The sequence below is a fragment of the Scomber japonicus genome, chromosome 22 (assembly GCF_027409825.1).
Source record: "Scomber japonicus isolate fScoJap1 chromosome 22, fScoJap1.pri, whole genome shotgun sequence".
NCBI classification, from domain to species: Eukaryota; Metazoa; Chordata; class Actinopteri; order Scombriformes; family Scombridae; genus Scomber; species Scomber japonicus.
In genome coordinates this window covers 28,052,641-28,073,948 of record NC_070599.1, presented here as the reverse complement: position 1 = coordinate 28,073,948, position 21,308 = coordinate 28,052,641, and the positions used below count along the sequence as shown (strand labels likewise).

The 21,308-nt window shown below is 41.3% G+C and overlaps 2 protein-coding genes across 2 annotated transcripts; one reads left to right on the top strand and one right to left on the bottom strand.

Annotated features, from left to right (window-relative positions):
* Window positions 1-2,304: 2,304 nt before the first annotated feature.
* Window positions 2,305-5,170, top strand: LOC128383676 (titin-like; the record flags this gene model as incomplete). Its single annotated transcript, XM_053343264.1, has 3 exons — window positions 2,305-2,998; window positions 4,110-4,457; window positions 4,749-5,170. Coding segments are annotated over 3 exons (1,296 nt in total), but the record flags the coding sequence as incomplete, so codon positions are not given.
* An 8,117-nt stretch (window positions 5,171-13,287) lies between these two features.
* Window positions 13,288-17,834, bottom strand: LOC128383675 (zinc finger protein 501-like). The gene is made up of 4 exons (XM_053343263.1): window positions 17,763-17,834; window positions 16,425-16,661; window positions 15,215-15,448; window positions 13,288-14,242 (listed from the first exon to the last, which is right to left on the bottom strand). Exons 1-4 carry the CDS (start codon window positions 17,832-17,834, stop codon window positions 13,406-13,408), a joined length of 1,380 nt encoding a protein of 459 aa, XP_053199238.1. The 3' UTR covers window positions 13,288-13,405.
* Between the last annotated feature and the right edge of the window lie 3,474 nt (window positions 17,835-21,308).

The following is a 21,308-nucleotide window of genomic DNA, read 5'->3' as shown; positions in this document are numbered from 1 at the left end:
TGGCACAGTATCTGAGCGTGGATTGTAGTGGGCCGGTCTGGACCAAAAAGACCAGGGCCGAATTTTTGTCTCAGTCCAGGCCTGAATATAATAGATGTTGATTACAAGAGTTGAAAGTGAAGCAGAGGGAATGAGCGAGCTGACTACAATCCAGCACAGGAGGGTTGTGGAGCTGGCCGTCTGGAGCGGTGGAGTGGGCAGGCAGGAGAAGGCAGGGCAGGGATGGTGATCCAGAGGAGGTTGTGGTGCAGGGAACGAGCAGGACAGGTGAATCTGAGGCAGAGACACGCGAGGAATAAGAACACTAGAACAAAAGTAGCAATAAACTAGGTTTATGAGGTTTGGCCATAGCATCCCGAAGGGAAACAGACGATCTGGCAGTGAGTGGAGCTCTGAGCCCGTGCCCACATCACAAGAGACAGATATAGGAACACAATGGAAGCAGAAGGCTGTAACCTGGCTTCTTCTCAATTCTCTTAATTGATGTCTCCTCGCTCCTCGCCTGAACCAGAAGTTGGTCTGAAAGGTCTTTTTGAAGAACGTCTCAGTTCTCTTATTTCAGCTCTGAGGAGCTTTGAGTGAGGAAACACGAAAGCAGCCTCCACAAAAGTCTTACTGGTCGACACATCCCTTTATTGATTGATTGGGTTAGGGTTTAGCTGCACATCACTGCAGTTTGACAGGAAGTGGAGACAGATTTCAGAATAAACTCAAATGTTAATATTTTCTTTTCTGATTCATCATATAGTTAAAAATCTGTTAGATCCTAAAGTTAAACTGGAGCTTTGTTTCCACACTGTGTGTCAGACTGGACTCCAGCATTGGAGCCAAACCTCCACTTCACATCACTGCAGTGATGTGGATCCGTAAAAGGTAACACTTTATTTGAAGGTATCGTCATAACCGTGACATGACACAGTCAAGAATGTGTCATAAACGTTTATGACTGTTGTCATTATGTGTCATTCGGTTTTTGTAATGACAAGTTGACATTAATCAAAGTGACAAGACCAGAAGTTGTCTTTGTCATGACAACTTGACATTTGTTTGGGATGTCCTTATTATGAAAACTTGACTCATTCATGATATGTTAATGTCAAATCAAAACGCTACCACTTTACTTGAGATCAAAGAATTTCTTAATTATACTGTCAAAATGGTGTCATGTCAGTCAGTCTTGGGTATCCTGTCAAACATCTATGTCCAAGTGCTAGAATTGGTCTGTAACCTTGCACATCTAATTATGATAATTATATGAACTTTCCATAAACACAAAAATAGGTGAATGTTTAGTTATTGTCAAGTTGTCATAATCAAGACAACCCAAACAATGTCAACTTGTCATTACAGAAACTGAATAACACTTAATGACAACAGTCAAACGTTTATGACATTGACATAATGTTCATGACTGTGTCATGTCATTGTTATGACAATACCTTCAAGTAAAGTGTTACCCATAGGGTAAAAATAATCTATATTCATATATACACACACTATATAATGTAGAGCTGCCACATGTTTCCATCAACAACACTAATGGATGGAACTGCCTAATGTAGTGAAACTCATCTTTTATTCATCCTTCAGAAGTTAGAAATGACTCACAGAATGTGCAAATAGAAGAGTTCAGTTCACCTGTATTAATAATAACAGCAGATTCTGTATTTATGAGCAGTTTGAAATGACAAACATCACATTTTATACCAATACTGAACATTCACTTGTTTTACTTTTAATGATGGAAAATAAAAAGTGAAGAATTTTAAAACTGATTTTTCTCCTCTGGATGTTTTTTATTGTTCTTTAGAGATACAGCGACCATGTCGTGGACCAACACCGAAACCACCATGTCATGAACCATGTCCTGGACCAACACCGAAACCACCATGTCATGAACCATGTCCTGGACCAACACCGAAACCACCATGTCATGAACCATGTCCTGAACCACCACCATGTCCTGATCCATGTCCTGATCCATGTCCTCACCAACCATGTCATCAACCATGTCATCAACCATGTCACCAACCATGTCATCAACCATGTCCTCACCAACCATGTCCTCACCAACCATGTCCTCACCAACCATGTCCTCAACCATGTCCTCACCAACCATGTCCTGAACCATGTCCTCACCAACCATGTCCTGAACCATGTCCTCACCAACCATGTCCTCAACCATGTCCTCACCAACCATGTCCTGAACCATGTCCTCACCAACCATGTCATGAACCATGTCATGAACCATGTCCTGAACCATGTCATGAACCATGTCCTGAACCATGTCCTCACCAACCATGTCCTCAACCATGTCCTCACCAACCATGTCCTCAACCATGTCCTCACCAACCATGTCCTCACCAACCATGTCCTCAACCATGTCCTCTCCAACGACGTCCTGAACCATGTCCTCACCAACCACGTCCTGAACCACCACGTCCTGCACCACCACGTCCTGAACCACCACGTCCTGAGCCACCACGTCCTGAACCACCACGTCCTGAGCCACCACGTCCTGAACCACCATGTCCTCACCAACCACGTCCTGAACCACCACGTCCTGAGCCACCACGTCCTGAACCACCATGTCCTCACCAACCACGTCCTGAACCACCACGTCCTGAGCCACCACGTCCTCGACCATGCGCTGAATCAATACAGAAACCGCCAAATCCTGGACGTTATGTCATTCTGCCATGTCGAGCTCCAGTCGGTGTCCCCGTAAAAGCTGTTAAGTGGACTAGAACTGACCTTCAGCAATACGTCTTCTTGAAGCGAGAAGAGTACCTGGACCCAACACACCAACATCCATCTTATGTGAACCGGGTGTGGCTGAAGGAAGATGCGATGATGAAGAACGGTGAACTGTCTCTGGTTCTGAACAACGTGAACAGCAGAGATACAGGAAGATACATGTGTTACTATACGACGACAGGAGACAGCTATAGAGATGAAACGTTTAAACTCACCAGCACCGTCTGGCTGAATGGTATAGGTGAGCAGCAGGTTACCCTTTTTTATGACAGCTTATTAAAGATTTAGAGAGGGTTCACAACCTGATTAACAAGGCAATTATTAACCATTCACAAAGTCTTTATAAGGGAAGACTTACTGTAAAGTGGTGCCATTTGTTACAATTAGTTAAGTTGAAACCAGTTAGCTGCTCCTGTGTTGAGAGGAGTCTGATGAGGTGGCTCGGGTATCTAGTTAGGATGCCTCCCGGACACCTTCCTGGTGAGGGGTTCAGGGCATGTCCCACGACCCCGGGGAAGACCCAGGACACGCTGGAGAGACTATGTCTCTCGGCTGGCCTGGGAACGCCTCGGGATCCCCCGGGAAGAGCTGGACGAAGTGGCTGGGCGAAGTGGCCCAGAATAAAGTCTGGGCTTCCCTGCTTTAGGCTGCTGCTCCTGCGACCCGATCAGGATAAGCAGAAGAAGACGGACGGCTGGAAACCAGTTAGAAGAATAAAGACTAGGAACTACACAGTGAATTTTCAAGATGTTGATTACAAGAGTTGAAAGTGAAGCAGAGGGAATGAGCAAGCTGACTAGAATCCAGCACAGGAGGGTTGTGGAGCTGGCCGTCTGGAGCGGTGGAGTGGGCAGGCAGGAGAAGGCAGGGCAGGGATGGTGATCCAGAGGAGGTTGTGGTGCAGGGAACGAGCAGGACAGGTGAATCTGAGGCAGAGACACGCAAGGAATAAGAACACTAGAACAAAAGTAGCAATAAACTAGGTTTATGAGGTTTGGCCATAGCATCCCGAAGGGAAACAGACAATCTGGCAGTGAGTGGAGCTCTGAGCTGGGTAGATCTACTGCTGGGAGGTGATTAGTGGAATGAACTTCAGCTGTAGATGATCTGGAGAGAATGAGACCGTGCCCACATCACAAGAGACAGATACAGGAACACAATGGAAGGGAGTTCAGTTCACCTGTATTAATAATAACAGCAGATTCTGTATTTATGAGCAGTTTGAAATGACAAACATCACATTTTATACCAATACAGAACATTCACTTGTTTTACTTTTAATGATGGAAAATAAAAAGTGAAGAATTTTAAAACTGATTTATCTCCTCTGGATGTTTTTTATTGTTCTTTAGACCCACAGATACTAGTAGAATCTGGACAGACTGTCGCTCTGCCATGTCGAGCTCCAAGGAACGCCATCATAAGAGGTGTTGAGTGGGTCAGATCTGACCCTGACAGACAAATCTACTTCAAGCGAGGTGGGCGCCTGGTGACAGCAGACCAGGATCCATCTTATGTGAACCGGGTGCAGCTGGAGGACGATGAGATGAAGAACGGTGACCTGTCTCTGATTCTGAAGAACGTGAACAAAAATGATGAAGGAAAATACGAGTGTCGATATGTAGAGGGGAGAGGAGGACGCAGGAAGAGAGCTGCATTTGATAATGAACTCATCAGCATCGTCTACCTGATTGTTACAGGTGAGTTTGTGGATGTGAGAAATGATAGCTCCACATTTGGACAGGAGTATGATCACATTTTCACAGTTCCACATGTTTTGTTCTTCAGGCTTCAGCACATTGACTTGTAAATAAAATAATGGATACCACATTAAAGTCTCAGCTTTAATGTGACTCTTTTTACATCAGTATAGAAAGAACTGTGAGGGAAATAAAACCCTTTAACACAAACATGTGGAACTGTCCAAATACTTCTGGACTGTACCTGACAGCTGATACCTCACACCTGTTTCTGCTCTGCAGGTCCAACAGGTGGAAACTCAAGGGATGGAAAACACTCAGAGTCTGGAAAACTCTCAGGGAGAAGAGATTCAAGTGTAATTGTGCCAGATCTGAACAAGCCTGGACATCTTGGAGTAATTCTGCCAGTTACTCTGTTTGCTGCTCTTGTTGCTGTTGGTCTTGTTGGTTTTATGATCTTCAAGAAGCGTAAAGGACGTTCAGAGAATAATTTAGACCTGCCTGTTGATGATTCAGATGTTCTTCAGCAGCTGCAAGAGAATTAAAACATCACTTGTAACATCTCTGACACTCAGATGTAAAAACTGAATCAAAGTAAAACTGAAGAAAAGTTCTGTTAGAAATCTTGTTTCAGTTATTTTGGGAGGTTCAGGTGTGACTTCTTATTGAACCCCTCTTTGGATCGCCACCTTATCGTGGTGGATCTTTCAGCTCCTGGTAGAGTCTCTCACAGCTGATTGGTCCCAGATAATAAACCAGACTGACAAATGTGTTGATGAACTGTCCGTCTGACAGTGACGGAGCTTTCTTCATCACAAAGAGAAAAATCATCCAAATGTAAAAGAAAGTAAAGTTTAAAAAGACAAAACTGAAACTTTGTAATGAGATTAATAATAAAAAGAATTCACAAAGAGCTTTCCAAAGAGAGAAACCTGAACTAGAGTAGATCCAGTAAGAAGAAGCAGTGAGGTTAATGCATGAATTAGTGAAACAGAGAAAACTAACAGAAGAAACTGAGTTCAGAGAAATCGATTGTAAAAAAGTTTGTTTTTAAGAAAGATTGAAAAGAGGAAACAGACAAGCTTTAAAAGTAATGATTGAAATATAAAATCAAATGTAAAACGTTCAGGAAACCAGAGCAGAGATGCTTAATCAGCAGTTATGTGACTCTGATTGGACTTTATGAGTCATGTTTCATTTGAATGAAAAAGAATAAAAATATGTTGATGATCCATTTTATATTTTTTCTAGAAATTCAGAAACAATAAAATGAATCAAACATTTTTAATCATGTTGTAACTTTGCTTCTTATTATGTGATGATCTTACAGTTAAACTGCTGTAAATGTTTCTATTAGAATAATATTTAGGAAAAGTAAAGATTTTGTTGATGATTTTTACACATTTGTTGTGTGTAAAAATCATTGTGCTCCATGAACAAAAAGTTGAATTTGAAAAAAGAGAAAAATGCTTTTTGGGCCTCTATTGGACCCAGAAGTAATTCTACTGTAACAGTTGTGTGCTCTGACCAGCAGAGGGCAGTAAAGCCGAACCTGAGATTTACTTTATATTAAACTGTTCTATTAAATAAAGTCAAATAAATGTAGAAAGTAGCATCACATGGAAATACTACAGTAAAGTACAAGTACCTCTAACTGTACTACAGTAAAGTACAAGTACCTCTAACCAGTGCTTAATTTGTAAATCATAAGGTGCCGGAACGCAAAGTACATATGACAGCTCAGGGATGACGAGACGGGCTCAGGTCCCGGAACATATAGAGACAACGTGCTGAAAACAACATGAACATGCCCACTCACCACGCTGTGGGACTTACAAGCCTCAATTTACAATAATTTCCATGGTACAAATGTTATGACGATCATTTACTATTATTTTAGACTATACTCCGCACAGCACAGGCCAATGCCCACATCACCACAGGTGGGACTTACAGTATACAGTCAACAGGTCTAATGTGTAAAACAAAGCTTTTACTAAATCACACATATCTTCCATTATTATTATTCAAAGATTGGCACGGCGGCCTATTAGTAGACAGTAGACTCACCATATTTAGTTGTCCAAAACACCCCACATCACGAGCATGTCGCTGGACGTCCCACACTCCTCTCCTGCTGAATCTTCCTGCTTCCTGTAAGCCAGCTGATGTCGCGGTTCCCGCCTCTTGCTCCGGCTGTTGTACCGAGCTAGCTGATGCCAGGGTACCCGACTGTTGTACCGGGCTAGCTGATGCCAGGGTTCCCGCCTCTTGCTCCGGGCTAGCTGATACCAGGGTACCCGCCTGTTGCTCCAGCTGTACCGGGCTAGCTGATGCCACGGTACCCGCCTGTTGCTCCGGCTGTTGTACCGGGCTAGCTGATGCCACGGTACCCGCCTGTTGCTCCGGCTGTTGGTGGTTCACCTGGCTGACTGCTAGCACTGTACTGGCTCCTGCTCCGGCTGGCGGTGAACCTGACCAGCTGTTGCCACGGTGCCAGCCTCCTGCCCCGGCTTGGCTAGCTGTCGGTGAACCCGGCTAGCTGTCGGTGAACCCGGCTAGCTGTTGCCATGGTGCCAGCCTCTTGCCCCGGCTTGGCTAGCCGTTGTTGAACCCGGCTAGCTGTCGGTGAACCCGGCTAGCTGTTGCGGCGCTAGCCTCCTGCTGCAGCCGGTTTTGACCATCAACATGACCGCTGCAGCTGCCCTCGTCGCCGCTTGTGGAGGCTTTTCTGACTCGTTTTGAAGTGTCATGCAACTCTTCCTTCTTTTTGAAAAAAGAAAAGTAAATTTAACCTCTTAATGCACGCTGTTCCGCCTACGGGACGGGAGGAGGTAGCGACACGTTCTTCTGAATGTTTTAACTGTCTTTTTGACATGTTTGCGTTGAAATCGTGACTGTTTTTCCTCTCTGCTCCTCAGATGTGTGTCAGGGTTGTGGTTTGTTGGCCCAGCTTTTCAGTGCGTCAACCGATCTCCAACTCTTTCAAACAGTGACGGACTGGGCGGTCTGGCATTCAGGCAGATGCCAGAACGGCCGCGCAGAGGTCTAGACCAGCCGAGCACGCCAAATTGATCACAGCGGCCCCTAGTGGCACTGACGCGGCCCACTCTCTCTTGCATGCTGAACAAGTTCCTGACGCGCTTCTAGGTTTCATATCTCTTATGATTTAGCATGCAGTACCTCACGCTGGTTACCTGATTGGTATTTATACCACACATACCTGTATACATCATAGTCATGGTGTATTTCAAGTTTTACATCAGCCTGCTTTACTTTTGAAGGGAAATTTCTTGTTAGGATTTTAAAAAATGTTTATGGTTTGAAATAAAACAAATCTACTGGTATTTTGTATTTGATTGTTTGAGAAAATTAAAATGAAGCAATGCCTTCTGGGAATTTCATGGCAGTGTAGTAAATCGCGTAAAAAAGTAAAAAAGTGTAGTAAATCGCGTATGCGCATTTGTGTGTTGGAAGTTGAACTAATGGTGGTCAAGTCATTCAGTAGATTGGTTGTGGTGGTGATTATACGATTAACTGGTTAGAAAAAATGAATAGAGGCACTAAGCGACAGAAAGGGGGAGCGGAGAAAAAGAGAGACAAGATCAAGAAAGCGCTGCTGTTTGAGGGTGAAAAATGCGCCAAATTGGATTCATTTTTTCAAGCTAATGTTACTCCAACCTCAGCTAGCGCTAACACTAGCAGCACTGATGTAAGCGACACTGGTGAGCTAGCAGAGGAGGAATATGTGCAGGAAGAAGAAAATGAGCAAGAGGGTGATGATCAAGACATGGAGGATAATGATTGTAATATGCTGCTATTTCATCCTCCAGCAGTTAAAACTCTTCACCTATGCTTACAGCAATATATGGTTGGCATTAGGGCTGGGCGACAAACCGAAAATTTATCGATACCGAAATTTACGACCATAACCGACGTCATTTTGCCCATGTCGGTATATTCGGTTTTTAACCTCTTAACGTACGCTGTTCCACCCACGGGACGGGACGGATGTTAGGAGGTAGCCACACGTTCTTCTGAATGTTTTAAACACCAACCCTTAAACATATATACTCATGCCGTACATTGTTGGAAAGCTTAGATTCTCCTGATTCATTCAAGACCACTCACGACTTATATGGTTGCTCACAGCCGTAATAGTATTAGCGATTAGCTCGGCTAGCCACTCAGCTAAAGTAAGCTAACAGCTATAATGCCTACATACCTTCAAAGTCTTCCCTTTATCCACAACGATCATCTTATGACTCAGGACTTTCTGTACAGCTCGCCAAGTATCCATTCTTGTGAAATATGAAATCCGTTTCCATAAAACCGAAATACTTTCCTCAATATGTCAACATGTATTTAGTCCAACACGTAACGTAATAACACAAATAACAAACCATATGCTGTCCGTTTACGTCATTTCCTGACCTGCACGTCCATCTCAGAGTACACGTGACCGTGAGCCTCTCCTGCTTCTGACGACACCACACACCAGCCAATCGGTGTTTAGGATTAGGCAGCAAGTGTCTCCAAGTGAGGACATGTGACCGACGACAACCACAACGTGGGTTTGATTGACATCTGTTCCAGCCAATGGGAGTATTCGGTGAAATGCAGTTGATAACCTTTTAGCCAATAGTCTGAGGTTTCCAACGGTGTATGACACTAAGCTATCAGGTTTGGCTGTCCATAAACAAACTCCAAGCGTAACCGGCGTGCGCCCGGTGCGTAAAAGAGTTGAACCATATCTCATTACGCACTCGGCATTTTTTTACACGGTTGGTTCTTCTTCGACTTGACATACGACTTATAGCAAAATAAACAGATAGATGGAGGACAGTTCAAACGTCGAAGGGGCAGCTGCAGCGCCGGCGGCGGAGGTACACCTAGTGGAGGAGGAGGAAGAGCAGCAGCTTGTTCCCAAGAAAAACGCGTCTTCAATCGTGTGGCAACATTTTGGTTTCAAAAGGGAAGATACTGCTCAGAAAGATGTAAAATGTAAGTTATGCAAAAAGACTGTTGTCACCAGCCAGGGCAATACATCTAACCTTGGAGTGGAGCAATTATGCTGCCACAGCCCCATCTAGTGGCCAAACTTTTTTTTAGCGCACGGGGTGGTGGTAGTCAGAGCAGCTCTGTTGGTAGTTATCGTCCATTTATCGTTATCGAGGTGAACTGCTCAATATATCGTGATATTGATTTTAGGCCATATCGCCCATCCCTAGTTGGCATACAAATTTTTACTGACACTGTCGTGTACTCAAGTGGCATGCGAACGGAGTTTTTCCACTCTGAAGTTCATCAAGAATCGCCTAAGGACCCGATTGACACAGGATAATTTGGAGGCCCTTATGCTGATGGCGACAGAGAAAGATCCCTATGAACTTGGATTCAGATGACGTCATCGACCGGGTTGCGGAAAAGAGCAGGCTCCTTCGCAATTTGTTAACCACATGACGGTAAGACAAATGTTTTTATTATGGAGCGGCTGGCTCTAACAATCTATTCATAATGGTTTATTTGTGCATTGATATGACAATTTTCTTATGCAGTTGTTTAAAGTATGGGAGTTTATCTGCACCATCATTGGGGCTATCAAAAATGCTTCTCTTTCCGTGCGTTGGGTCTGCATCTGCGAGTTGGGCCGCTTGTGGGTGCAAATGCCAGGGCCGTTTTTTTATCCCAGTCCGTCACTGCTTTCAAATGACGTTAAATCTTAATAAACAACATGAAATTCTTGGGTTTTGTTCTGTAAATTAATATATGCATTATTATTTTATTTTAAACATTTTTATATGTGTTTTTTTTTTTTTTTTTTAATGAGAGGTAGGCCTACCGGATCTGCCCAAATAAGTACCGGAACACAGGGAGGCCAAAATTGAGAGGTGCCGGATCTTGTTCCGGCAAGATCCGGCTCAAATTAACCCCTGCCTCTAACTGTACTACAGCAAAGTACTAGTACCTCTAACTGTACTATAGTAAAGTACAAGTACCTCAGACTGTACTACAGTACAGTACTAGTACCTCAAACTGTACTATAGTAAAGTACTAGTACCTCTAACTGTACTACAGTAAAGTACTAGTACCTCAAACTGTACTAAAGTAAAGTACTAGTACCTCTAACTGTACTACAGTAGAGTACTAGTACCTCTAACTGTACTAGAGTAAAGTACAAGTACCTCTAATTGTACTACAGTAAAGTACAAGTACCTCTAACTATACTACAGTAAAGTACTAGTACCTCAAACTGTACTACAGTAAAGTACTAGTACCTCAGACTGTACTACAGTAAAGTACTAGTACCTTAGACTGTACTACAGTAAAGTACTAGTACCTCTAACTGTACTACAGTATAATACTTGAGTAAATGTACTTAGTTACTTTCCTCCACTGATCCAAAGTGAGTAAAACAATGAAGAGCAGACTTGAACCTGCAGGAACAGCAGCAGCTGCAGTTAATGAGCAGCAGGTGGCGCTGAAACACAGTCTGACTTTAACTAAACCACTGGAAGGTTTTCTAGTGTCTGAAGGACTGAGAGTGAAAGTCTGCTGCTTTCTTTAGCTCTAACTTTTCTGTCATGTTTTCATTAAGCTGGAGGCGGACCGGTAGAGGGAATGACTCTCCGGTTGGTTTGAGCTTTTACTCTGAACAAGAACAATCAACACAACTCATTTTGGCAGACGTACAGTATTCTAGTTTGTGAATGAGTGGGAAAGCAAATATTTAGTGAAAGATTAAATTAAAGAAGTTCCAAAAAGGATATTAAGGACTCACAGAGCAGCAGAGACCGTCGAGATACTTCCTCCATCACGCTTCTTGGTCAAATATCATCACTTCATGTTCACATCATATGAAAAACCTCTTCCTTCCTCTTTCTGTCTTTCTGTAGCTGCCAGTGTTGTGATTTCCTGTCTATTAAGTGTGGGGGAAGAAAATATGCAACTGATATAGAGTTATATTATCCACTGTGTTAAAAAACAAGGAAAGAAATGATTGAGCAAACTGTTTGTTAAGAAGTTACACAATGAAGTTTTAATCAAATGATCAACAAATTCAAAGCAAAAACAAACTTCTGATGGTGTTTCTAGCTGCGCTTTGCCTCATCAGACTACCACAGAGACAGGAAACAGGTAGTAGAGTTCAGTGTCCAGCAGAGGGCGCTCCTGTTACAGCACACCAGTCCCACTAATAAACTAATCATAATATAAAGACGAAGGTGACCAATAATGTATTTCATCCATAGTAACAACAGTAAGATCCATTAATAAAGGCAAAGTGGAATCATTAGAGTCTACTTTTTAAAATCAGTTTGTTTCTTGATATAAGTGCATACATTACATGAATATGATCAGCATCAGACAGACAGATGGCAATGACATAAAAAAAATAAACAAGGGAAGAAAAATAATGAAGTCAACTGAAATAAATAAATGAAAAATACAAAGAAATGAAACCATGAGTAAAATGAAAAGTGCTGCAGCAGCAGAAAACAAACGTATTGATGTTTTACAGTAGTCTGAACCCTCAACCTTTTCAAAAGTCAGTTTTATTTACATATCATTTAATCACAATAAAAGTTATCTTAAGGCACTTTTCACATAAAGCAGGTCTAGACTTTACTCACTTTCAGACAACACAACATTTCCCTGAGCTGTTGGTCTGTTCATGAACCATCCTGCTCTTTACTTACATATCTTTAAATACTTCTACATTGTTCTTTACATAAAGACTGGATGGTTCTAAATGCAGGATTTATACTTTGGGTGGTGGAGGTGTTACTGAGTCTAATCAGGATTGTATATGGCATGTAGGTATAATACATTATATGGAGGCATCCCATATCAAATCCTGATTAGTGTGTCCTGATAAGTCTGAAGAATGCTTTCTCTCTAAATCTCTATTAAATTGAATTCCTCCATAAAATGCTGTTCGGAGATAATTGATTTGATATTAAAGAATTGAGTCATCTTCATTGTCAGTAAGATATCCTGTATAATGATATTTATAGCGTCAAATCACAACAAAGTCATCTCAAGGCACTTTACACATCGAGCAGGTCTAAACCGAACTCTTCCATTTGTGACAATGTGATTCCTACAGAAATAATCGACTTATTGTCACAACAATAAAGCCAAAGCATCAAGAGCAAGTGACACAAAATAACATTAATTACATAAAATTCTGCTTGATAAACCTGAATTATATATACACACACATAAATGCATGCATGTGCTGTGATCAGTTCACTCACTGTTCCTCAGTCTGAGGCATTTTAATAAATATTACATAGTAAGATAAACCCTGTTTCCTTCTCTTCAGTGTTTTTAGTTATAAAAGCTCAATAAGCTCTTAGAAATCTGAAAATGACAGAGCTCCAACAGATATCACAGTAGTCCTGTTTCAGCTGCTGAGCCTGCATCAATCTAACATCATCAGTGTAAAACAGACTGTGTCTCAGTTCACATACTTCTGTCAGTACACTCAGTAACAGGTTAGTGTTGTCTCAAACCAAACACATGGGTTTGTTTCCCCCAATATCTACAAGGAGACCAAGTGCTAAAGTGGTGCGAGCTCCTATAGAAAACATTAAAAACTGTTACTTACATAGCACCCCTGATGAATATTGGGGATTGTTGGGCTCTGGCACTTCCTCTGACTTTCAGTGTTACACTTTTGTGCTTAAACCCGAAAAACATTCAGGGAAAAAAGCTCATTAAGAATTTGAAGTTGCATTTCTGCAGAAACAGCAGGTCATGTAGATTAAAATCAGGTATTCTGCTAATAGCATGAATGCTGATTCTACAGTTGATAGAAAGGGTCAGGATAAAACATCAGTTATTCAGGCAAGAAAAGGAAGCTCCATGATGCAGAGTGACTGCACCGAAGAGATCCTGTAAACAAACTTCTCACACCAGTACAGTTTGTCTCCAGTGTGAAAGTGTTAGAGTGTATTTAGATTTCTGTTTGGAGTGAAAGTTTTCTCACATTCTTCACAGCTGTATGGTTCCTCCTCAGTGGGAGTGCACTGGTGGCTTTTTAGGTCCTTAGCTCTTACGAAAGGCATCCCACACTGGTCACACCACAACAGCTTGTGTCTGCGCAGGTGTTTTTTTAGATCACTGTTCGTAGTGAAAGCTCTCCCACAATATTCACACCAGCACGGTCTCTCTCCAGTGTGAATACGTATGTGAAGTTTCAGATGACTCTCTTGAGTAAAGGATTTCTCACATAGGTCACATTTATACGGTTTCTCTCCAGAGTGAAGGCGTCGGTGCCTTTTCATGTCCCCTTCTTGTGTAAAAGTTTTCCCACATTGGTCACATCTGTACGGCTTCTCTCCAGTGTGAATACGTTGGTGTCTTTGTAGATTACTTTGACGAGTGAAGGAGTTCCCACACTGATCACACCTGTATGGTTTCTCTCCAGTGTGGATACGATCATGGTTTTTTAGGGCGGTGCTGGTCTTGAACTCTTGTCCACACAGATCACACCTGTATGGTTTTTCTCCAGTGTGAACACGTAGGTGAAGTTTTAGATGACCCTCTTGAGTGAAAGCTTTCCCACACTGCTCACAGCTGTATGGTTTCTCTCCAGTATGAATACGCTGGTGGATTTTTAGAGTACGATCAGTAGTGAAACCTTTCCCGCATTGATCACACCTGTGAAGCTTCTTTCGTGCATGAGTTTTCAGATGCATCTTTAAATATCTTGGTTTTGTGAAGGCTTTGTGACAGAGCTCACAGCGGTGATGTTTGACTTCCTCATTTCCATTTTGTTCCTACAGCAACAGAGAAACAGAAAAAGACGGTGAGAGTCACGTAATGTTTGTCTTGCCAAAAGGAAGTACTTTGAATATTTCCCCGTGCCATTCTTTTAATGTTCTTCTGTCTTTAGAGTGTTTAACAGTCACTTCTCTATTTAAATTGAACAGTATCAGTTTAGCATTATATCCATTGTTAGCAATGTTGTATCCAACTACATGGATCATTTTTCCCTGAGCTCTTAACTTATGCTGCCATAGGCTTAGACTGCCGGGGGACCCCCATGATGCACTGGGCTCCTCTCTCCTCCTCCCTCTCTCTCTCTCTATCCATCCATCTATATCCATTAACATTCATGTTCTATTAATTGCATTCAATAACCTAAACTTCTTCCCCACAGTTGTCTGTGCTTTCTGGTCTCACAGGTAATCTGGGCCTGTAGACGTCCGGATGACGGATTTCAGTCCCGGACCTTCTAGCTTCATTGTTGCTTCTCTCCTCTATCCTTCCTTTCTCTCCTCTATCCTTCCTTTCTCTCCTCTCAACCCCAACCGGTCGAGGCAGATGTTCTCCCACTCTGAGTCTGGTTCTGAGGGTTCTTCTTGTTAAAAGGGAGTTTTTTCTCGCCACTGTGTCTCATGTGGGAATGTTGGGTCTCTTTAAAGTTAAAACCTGAAGAATTCGGTTTAGAACCTGCTCTATGTGTAAAGTGCCTTGAGATAACTTTGTTGTGATTTGGCGCTATACAAGTAAAGATTGATTGATGATTGATTTTGTTAACTTACGTACTGCTCATGTGCAACACGGGGGAATGATAAACTCTTCAAACACAGATTTAACAGATTCTTTTCTGACTTTGTTGATATATTTTTTCAGACAGTTTCCTTTTTTCAGACTTTCTCTCCAAGAATGAACAGATGATACACAGACTGTAGATGTCTTTAGTCTGGTTATGAAGCCGGTTTCATCCTGAAGTCCTGAACACTGACCTGTGTATCGGTGGTAGCAGAGGGTGAGTCTGATTCTTCTCTTTTAATAACAGGGTTGTTGGTGTGCTGCTCTGGGTTCTGGTTCTGGTTCTGGTCCTGGTCTGTGAAGTCCAGCAGGTCTCCTCTCTGACTGATGGACTCTTCTTCTTCTTCTTCTTCTTTTTCCTGTTTTATGTTGATTGTCAACCAGCATGGAGGTGAATTACTGCCACCTACTGCAGAGTCATCTATCCCCTTAAACACACAAACACAAGAACACATAAAGGTAAATAACATTTCACTGAACAGTAAATTCTTTTGGTTCAGTTTCTTTCCAATAACAGAAAAACCTGTTTGATGACAAATATGTTTTTCAGACTTCCTTCCACTCCAAGCTTCTCTCTTCTACCATTGAATGATTCGTCTCAACAGTATTTTTGGCAGTTATAAATTATCTGCTGCAGTGATTGCTCTGTTTGACAGTGTTCACGTAACCCTGATGGATGCTTTCCTATTTAAAAAGACATATTTTGCTCATTTTCAGCTCCAATTTTTACACTTGTGTAACTTTGCATGATTCAAAGTTTTTAAAAAAACTTGTTATTCATCTTATATTAACCTTTTATACAGCCCTTCAGTATAAATTGTATTTTAGTCCCTTTAAGCTCTTGTCTCTTTAAGGTCCACACTGTTCTGATTGGTCTGTTTAACATATCAGAGTTGTTTTAACTTACCATTGATACAAACCCAACATTTACTGCTTCAGATTACAAGCTTTTAAATGACTAACAATGGGAGGTATTTATTCTGGGGAGTAGCTGTAGTATACAAGCTCAGTTGCTCAGAAATGTAGGTCGGCACCAAATAGTGTAAGTCCTTAAAAGTGATTAAAAGAATCTTAAAAATCGACCCTGAATTAAAAACAGGAGTGATATGAGATCTGCAGCCAGTCCAGTCCAGTTCAATAGCCAAGCTGTTGCATTTCATACAAGCTGAAGGTGTGTCAGGGTTGCTCCAATGAGGCAGTTAAAAGGGAATTTCAGTAATCGAGACAGGAAAAGATGAAGACATAAATGATTTGTTGAAGATCAGAAGCATAACTATGAACAGGATACTTAAACGTTCTCTCCGGCAACAGAATGAACATTTGATAAACGGACCCTCGAGACTCGTCCTCGTGTCTTTAGTCTGGTTATGAAGCTAGTTTCATCCTGAAGTCCTGAACACTGACCTGTGTATCGGTGGTAGCAGAGGCTGAGTCTGATTCTTCTCTTTTAATAACGAGGTTGTTGGTGTGCTGCTCTGGGTTCTGGTTCTGGCTCTGGTCCTGGTCTGTGGAGTCCAGCAGGTCTCCTCTCTGACTGATGGACTGTTCTTCTTCTTCTTCTTTTTCCTTTTTTACGTCGTCTGTCAGCCAGTGTTGAGGTGAATTACTGCCACCTACCAGAGTACCATAGTCAACTATCCTCTTAAACACACAAACACAAGACACACACATTTTAAACAATGTCTTTAGTTGATAGCTAGCCTCGTTAGTTATTAACAACTTATTAAGTATTGGGAGTAGATGATCTTCAAGATGCAAAGATGAGCCGAATCAGGAGTTCTTTCTTAAGGCACGCTTTAATACAAGTTTGGATCAATGGGCTACATGTATGAGACAGTCAGCATATATAGTATTGCTGGCATGTCAGGTATTTCCCATGAGGTAACCTAAACAGAGTATCATTGAGGCCTTTGGTGGCCTGCCAAGTATTTTACCAAATGTGTCGGCATTATCTGGTAATCTTAGATGGTCCGGCGCCAGAACATGATCCATTGACCATCCAGGCTACCAAATATGGAGGGCAGACATGAAAAACATACTAACAAGTATGCTGGATATTTTTCCATTATAAAACCATGTTAACCACTAATATGAGCTACGTTCAACACAAAGTCAGAGTAGGTTGCAGTACTAATTAGTTAAAAGAGAAAAGACAACAAATGATTTAAATTTATAATGAAGGAGCTCCCACTCTGGTCTATCGTCTTCTGGCCAAAACGAAATCCAAAATATTAAAACACAGAAAACAACTGCAAACCTTCCAGTTTCATTAGGAGATAATTAGATCAGACTAGATGTTTTGGTAATATCTAGAAAAACAGACTTAAGTCTAACTAGTTTTATGTAAAATAATCTTCCTGGCCTACACGATGGAGTGATGTGTGTCTTCACTGTAGCTTCCATTAGTCCAGCTGCCAGAAACATACATGATGATGAATTACAGAAAACTGAGCTGGATTGAAACATTGTGCAGGTGTTACATATTTATCCATTCCTAACAACCATGCACCTACATGTTGTTTGTATAATTCCTCTCCTTTAACTCATTTTAACTTATCTAACATGTCCAGCAGTGAGCTCTAAGACTAAAAGCAGCATCACTGTAGTTTATTTTCTGATTATTCTCTATCCGACAGTCTGTCCTGTCAATCTGCTGCTAATCATTTCACAGTACTGACGATTGAAAGGCGTCACATTTATATAAGACAGATAATATATATCAGCTGATCAGCTATCACTCACCGGCCAAACAGCACCTGGAGATGGGGGCGTTTGTCCTGGTGTCTCATTTTCAACGTTGCATATCTGAGACATTCTGGTTGGACAGAAAACAGAAACATGAGGCAAAACCTGGAACCTTACAAGAGGTTTAGTTCTGGTTTGGGGAAGCTGTAGGTTACTGGGAGGTAGAGTCCTGCAGTCTATGTTGAGTTCAACTTCAATACAGGGTGGAGGTAGTTTACAGAAGCTTAGAGCTCCTCCTAGTGGCTGAAAGTAGCTGTTAATAAACCCTTCATACCAGACGACAACGCTCAACTCTTCATTCAAGTTTTTCAATGAAAGAAAACAAACTAGTATTTTGCACTTAATATTCTGTTGTTGTTGTTGTTGTATGTGATGCTGCTAACTGACCTTGTCTTGGCCAGGTCTCACTTGTAAAAGAGGTTTTAATCTCACTGCTGTGACTTCCTGGTTGAATAAAGGTTATATAAACCACAGCACATAGGTCCAAGTTAGTCCCCACAAACAATAATTCAGTTTTAATGACCCATCCATTTATTCTCCAGGTCACCTAAAAGCATCCAAACCAATACAAGGTTCACTTATTGAACTGGTTAACTGTTATAAATACTTGGGACTCTGGCTGGAAACTAAAATATCAAGAAAACTAAAAAGTCTAATTGGGATTTCTGAACAGTAACAAATCTGTTTTCTGTTAGTCGTAAAACAATAGTGCAAAGTACAATCTTGCCTTTGCTTTATCATGGTGATAGTGCATATATGGATGCCCCCTCCCCCCTCCCCCCTCCACACACACACACACACACACACACACACACACACACACACACACATACACACGCACACACACACGCACACACACACCCTGAAGACTCTGGATTCTGTGCATCATCGTGCACTTTGCTTTATAACAGGTGATAAATGAAAGGTGGGTCGATTTGCATTAACAGACAGAAGGGAGCGGCACTATGCTGTTCATCTATAAAGTCTTACTGAACAAACTGCCCAGTTACCTTTATCATTAATAATGTTCAAATACAACAGCTTTAATGTCTGGTCCCAGGATATTTATCTTTATATGTACCACTCATACCAACACAACTTGGTACACGTGGTTTCAAACATTTTGCAGCACATAAATGGAAAGAGCTTCAGAGGATTATAAAACTGGATGTGTAATATGTGTTTGGCATTCACTGTTTACTGTTGTGTGAACTGTGTTTTATTGTATGTGTGAATTTCTTGTATACAGCTGTCTCCTGAACAAGGGATTCACATCTCAATGAGTCTACCTTTTCAAATGAAGAAATGCTAAATGTACTTCACAACTTTAAGTAAATCAAACACTTAAAGAACTTAAAGCCAGCTCCACACTTGAGGACCGCTCACAGCCTTTGCATGGTGAGTTCCAGCTCCTTCGTTCTGGCTGTCGTGTTGTACCTACACTTAATGCTGAATAGTCACAAAGTGAACAATCTGGTTGATATTAACTTTACTTGGATCCATGCAGATGTTCAATTGTTTTTCTATTGTGTGATTGTCTGTCATGATGTCTGTTTGCATGGCTGTGATTTTATCTCAAACCTATGCTGCTTTTGTGTTTTTAAATGTCTCTTTTATTTTGTTCCTTTTCTTTCTATGAGTGACAGTTCACAGTGTGACTTCCTGTTGATTAAACATCATGATCTGGAGAACAGTATCTTGCTTCTGCATATACTGAAGGTGTTTGATGGAAGTGACAATAAACTGAACTGAACTGAACTAATCAGGAGTTATTGATCAGAATCAGGAGCAGGTTGGTGAACACTGATTTAAAACTACTGCTCAACTTTGACGTTTTCCAAACAGCTCAAACAAAAAGTAACAGAAGTAAACAGAGAGTTAAAGTTCATGTTAAAGTTAAACCTATAAATAACAACTAGCTACCCGGAAGTATGAGAGCCTAAAAAGTGAAGTTAAACAGATAGCATCGGCTCATATTAGGCGTCTGTTTCTGCTCTTTAAACAGACACTTTAATGTGATCACGGTGAGTTTTCTTACCTGCAGGTTTGTCTCTTAGAAGCAGAGAAATAAACTCATCTGTCAGCTCATCAACACAGTCCGACATCACAGAGTAATGACAACACTTCCGGGTAGCTTCCCCTCTCTGTTTATGGTTCCTCTACCGGCCTGGAGGGGAACAGTCTGATATAAAACCATAAAAACCATAAAACACAGACCCCCGTTGTTCCCCGCAGAGCTTTAAACCCGAACCCACCGAGCTGGTTTCTCTATTTTAGAGGAAAAACTAACCGGAAGTGTCGTAGCTTAGCTGTGACCTCCGAACTGATGCGATAAAGAGACGAGTTTCTTTCTCCGCTTTTACTCTGAAGGGCTGCAGGTAAAACAACACGGACATGCTATGGTGTTTATTGCATTACAGTAAAAGCAGGAACGAGCATGAACAGAAGCGAAGACACCCGTGTTAGCATGCTTGGCTAGCCCCAGTAGCTGTTATCTCCCGGCAGCTAACTGTTAGCATCAGCCAATTGATGCTGTTTACTTAGTGTTGGAGCTGAGGTTCAATTAAGTCAAAGATAGATGTTAGATGTAAAGGAGTCAGTGTTACAAGAGCTGTTCAAAGCTGAGAAGCAGATTGGTTACTTTGATGTTTTCAGTCTTTTTATAAATGATTTATTAATTTAAAGACCCTTAAACATTCAGGTTAAATCACAAGTTATTATATCAGCCCATCAGACTATTCAGTGTTTGTAACTGTCACAAAGATTCAGGAGTCAGTGATGGATATATACCATATTTATGATGGATTAATGTTTTGGTGGGTTGCCATGGTGATGTGGAGAGGGTGATGGGAGGTGATGGGTATTGCATGTTGTTTTTTATTGCATGTTATTTATGCAACACTGTCCCTGTCTCCAAGATACATTTCACCCTCGGGAGACCAATAAAGTAACCTAACCTAAAGAGACATGACCACTTCCATTCATATCAAATCACAAAAACTGAAATATTATTTGACATTTTTTTTATTTCTGAGCTCAACCAGACATTTAAATGAAAACTAATCTAATTCTCTTTAATTAAAAAAATAGACCTACTGTTCACTATAAAGCGCCACATGTTGATATAGAGCTTTAAAAATGTTGCATCCTATAAAAGAAAAAAACTGAAAGAACATCAAGTTTCTTATTTTATACATGAAAGCAGGATTTACCCGCCTCACTTTGTTTATAGTCAGTCTGAAGCATCTGATGAAAGACTCACTTTTAATCAGCTGAAATGTGAAATGACAGCAGTTATACTCGTCACTCTTTTAGGGTTGTTGTTGAGTGTTTGTGGAAAAAAGCTGGTCGTGATAGTTTCCTGGACTTTTCATACAATTCAAAGTGTTAAGACACAAATACAGACTATTAAATATGGATGTGGAGACTAATGCACACCAGAACTAATTAGTTTATTGTATGAGGTAACAATAACAGATGTGATTTGAACAGGAAGAAGACGAAGAAGAACAGTCCATCAGCCTGCTGGACTTCACAGACCAG

Coding starts and splice junctions, on each gene's coding strand:
- LOC128383675 (XM_053343263.1), bottom strand. CDS start 17,834: ATGTCTCAGATATGCAACGTTGAAAATGAGACACCAGGACAAACGCCC. Junction 16,662..17,762: donor CTCCAGGTGCTGTTTGGCCG/GTGAGTGATAGC, acceptor TGTGTGTTTAAG/AGGATAGTTGACTATGGTAC. Junction 15,449..16,424: donor CTGCTACCACCGATACACAG/GTCAGTGTTCAG, acceptor TGTGTGTTTAAG/GGGATAGATGACTCTGCAGT.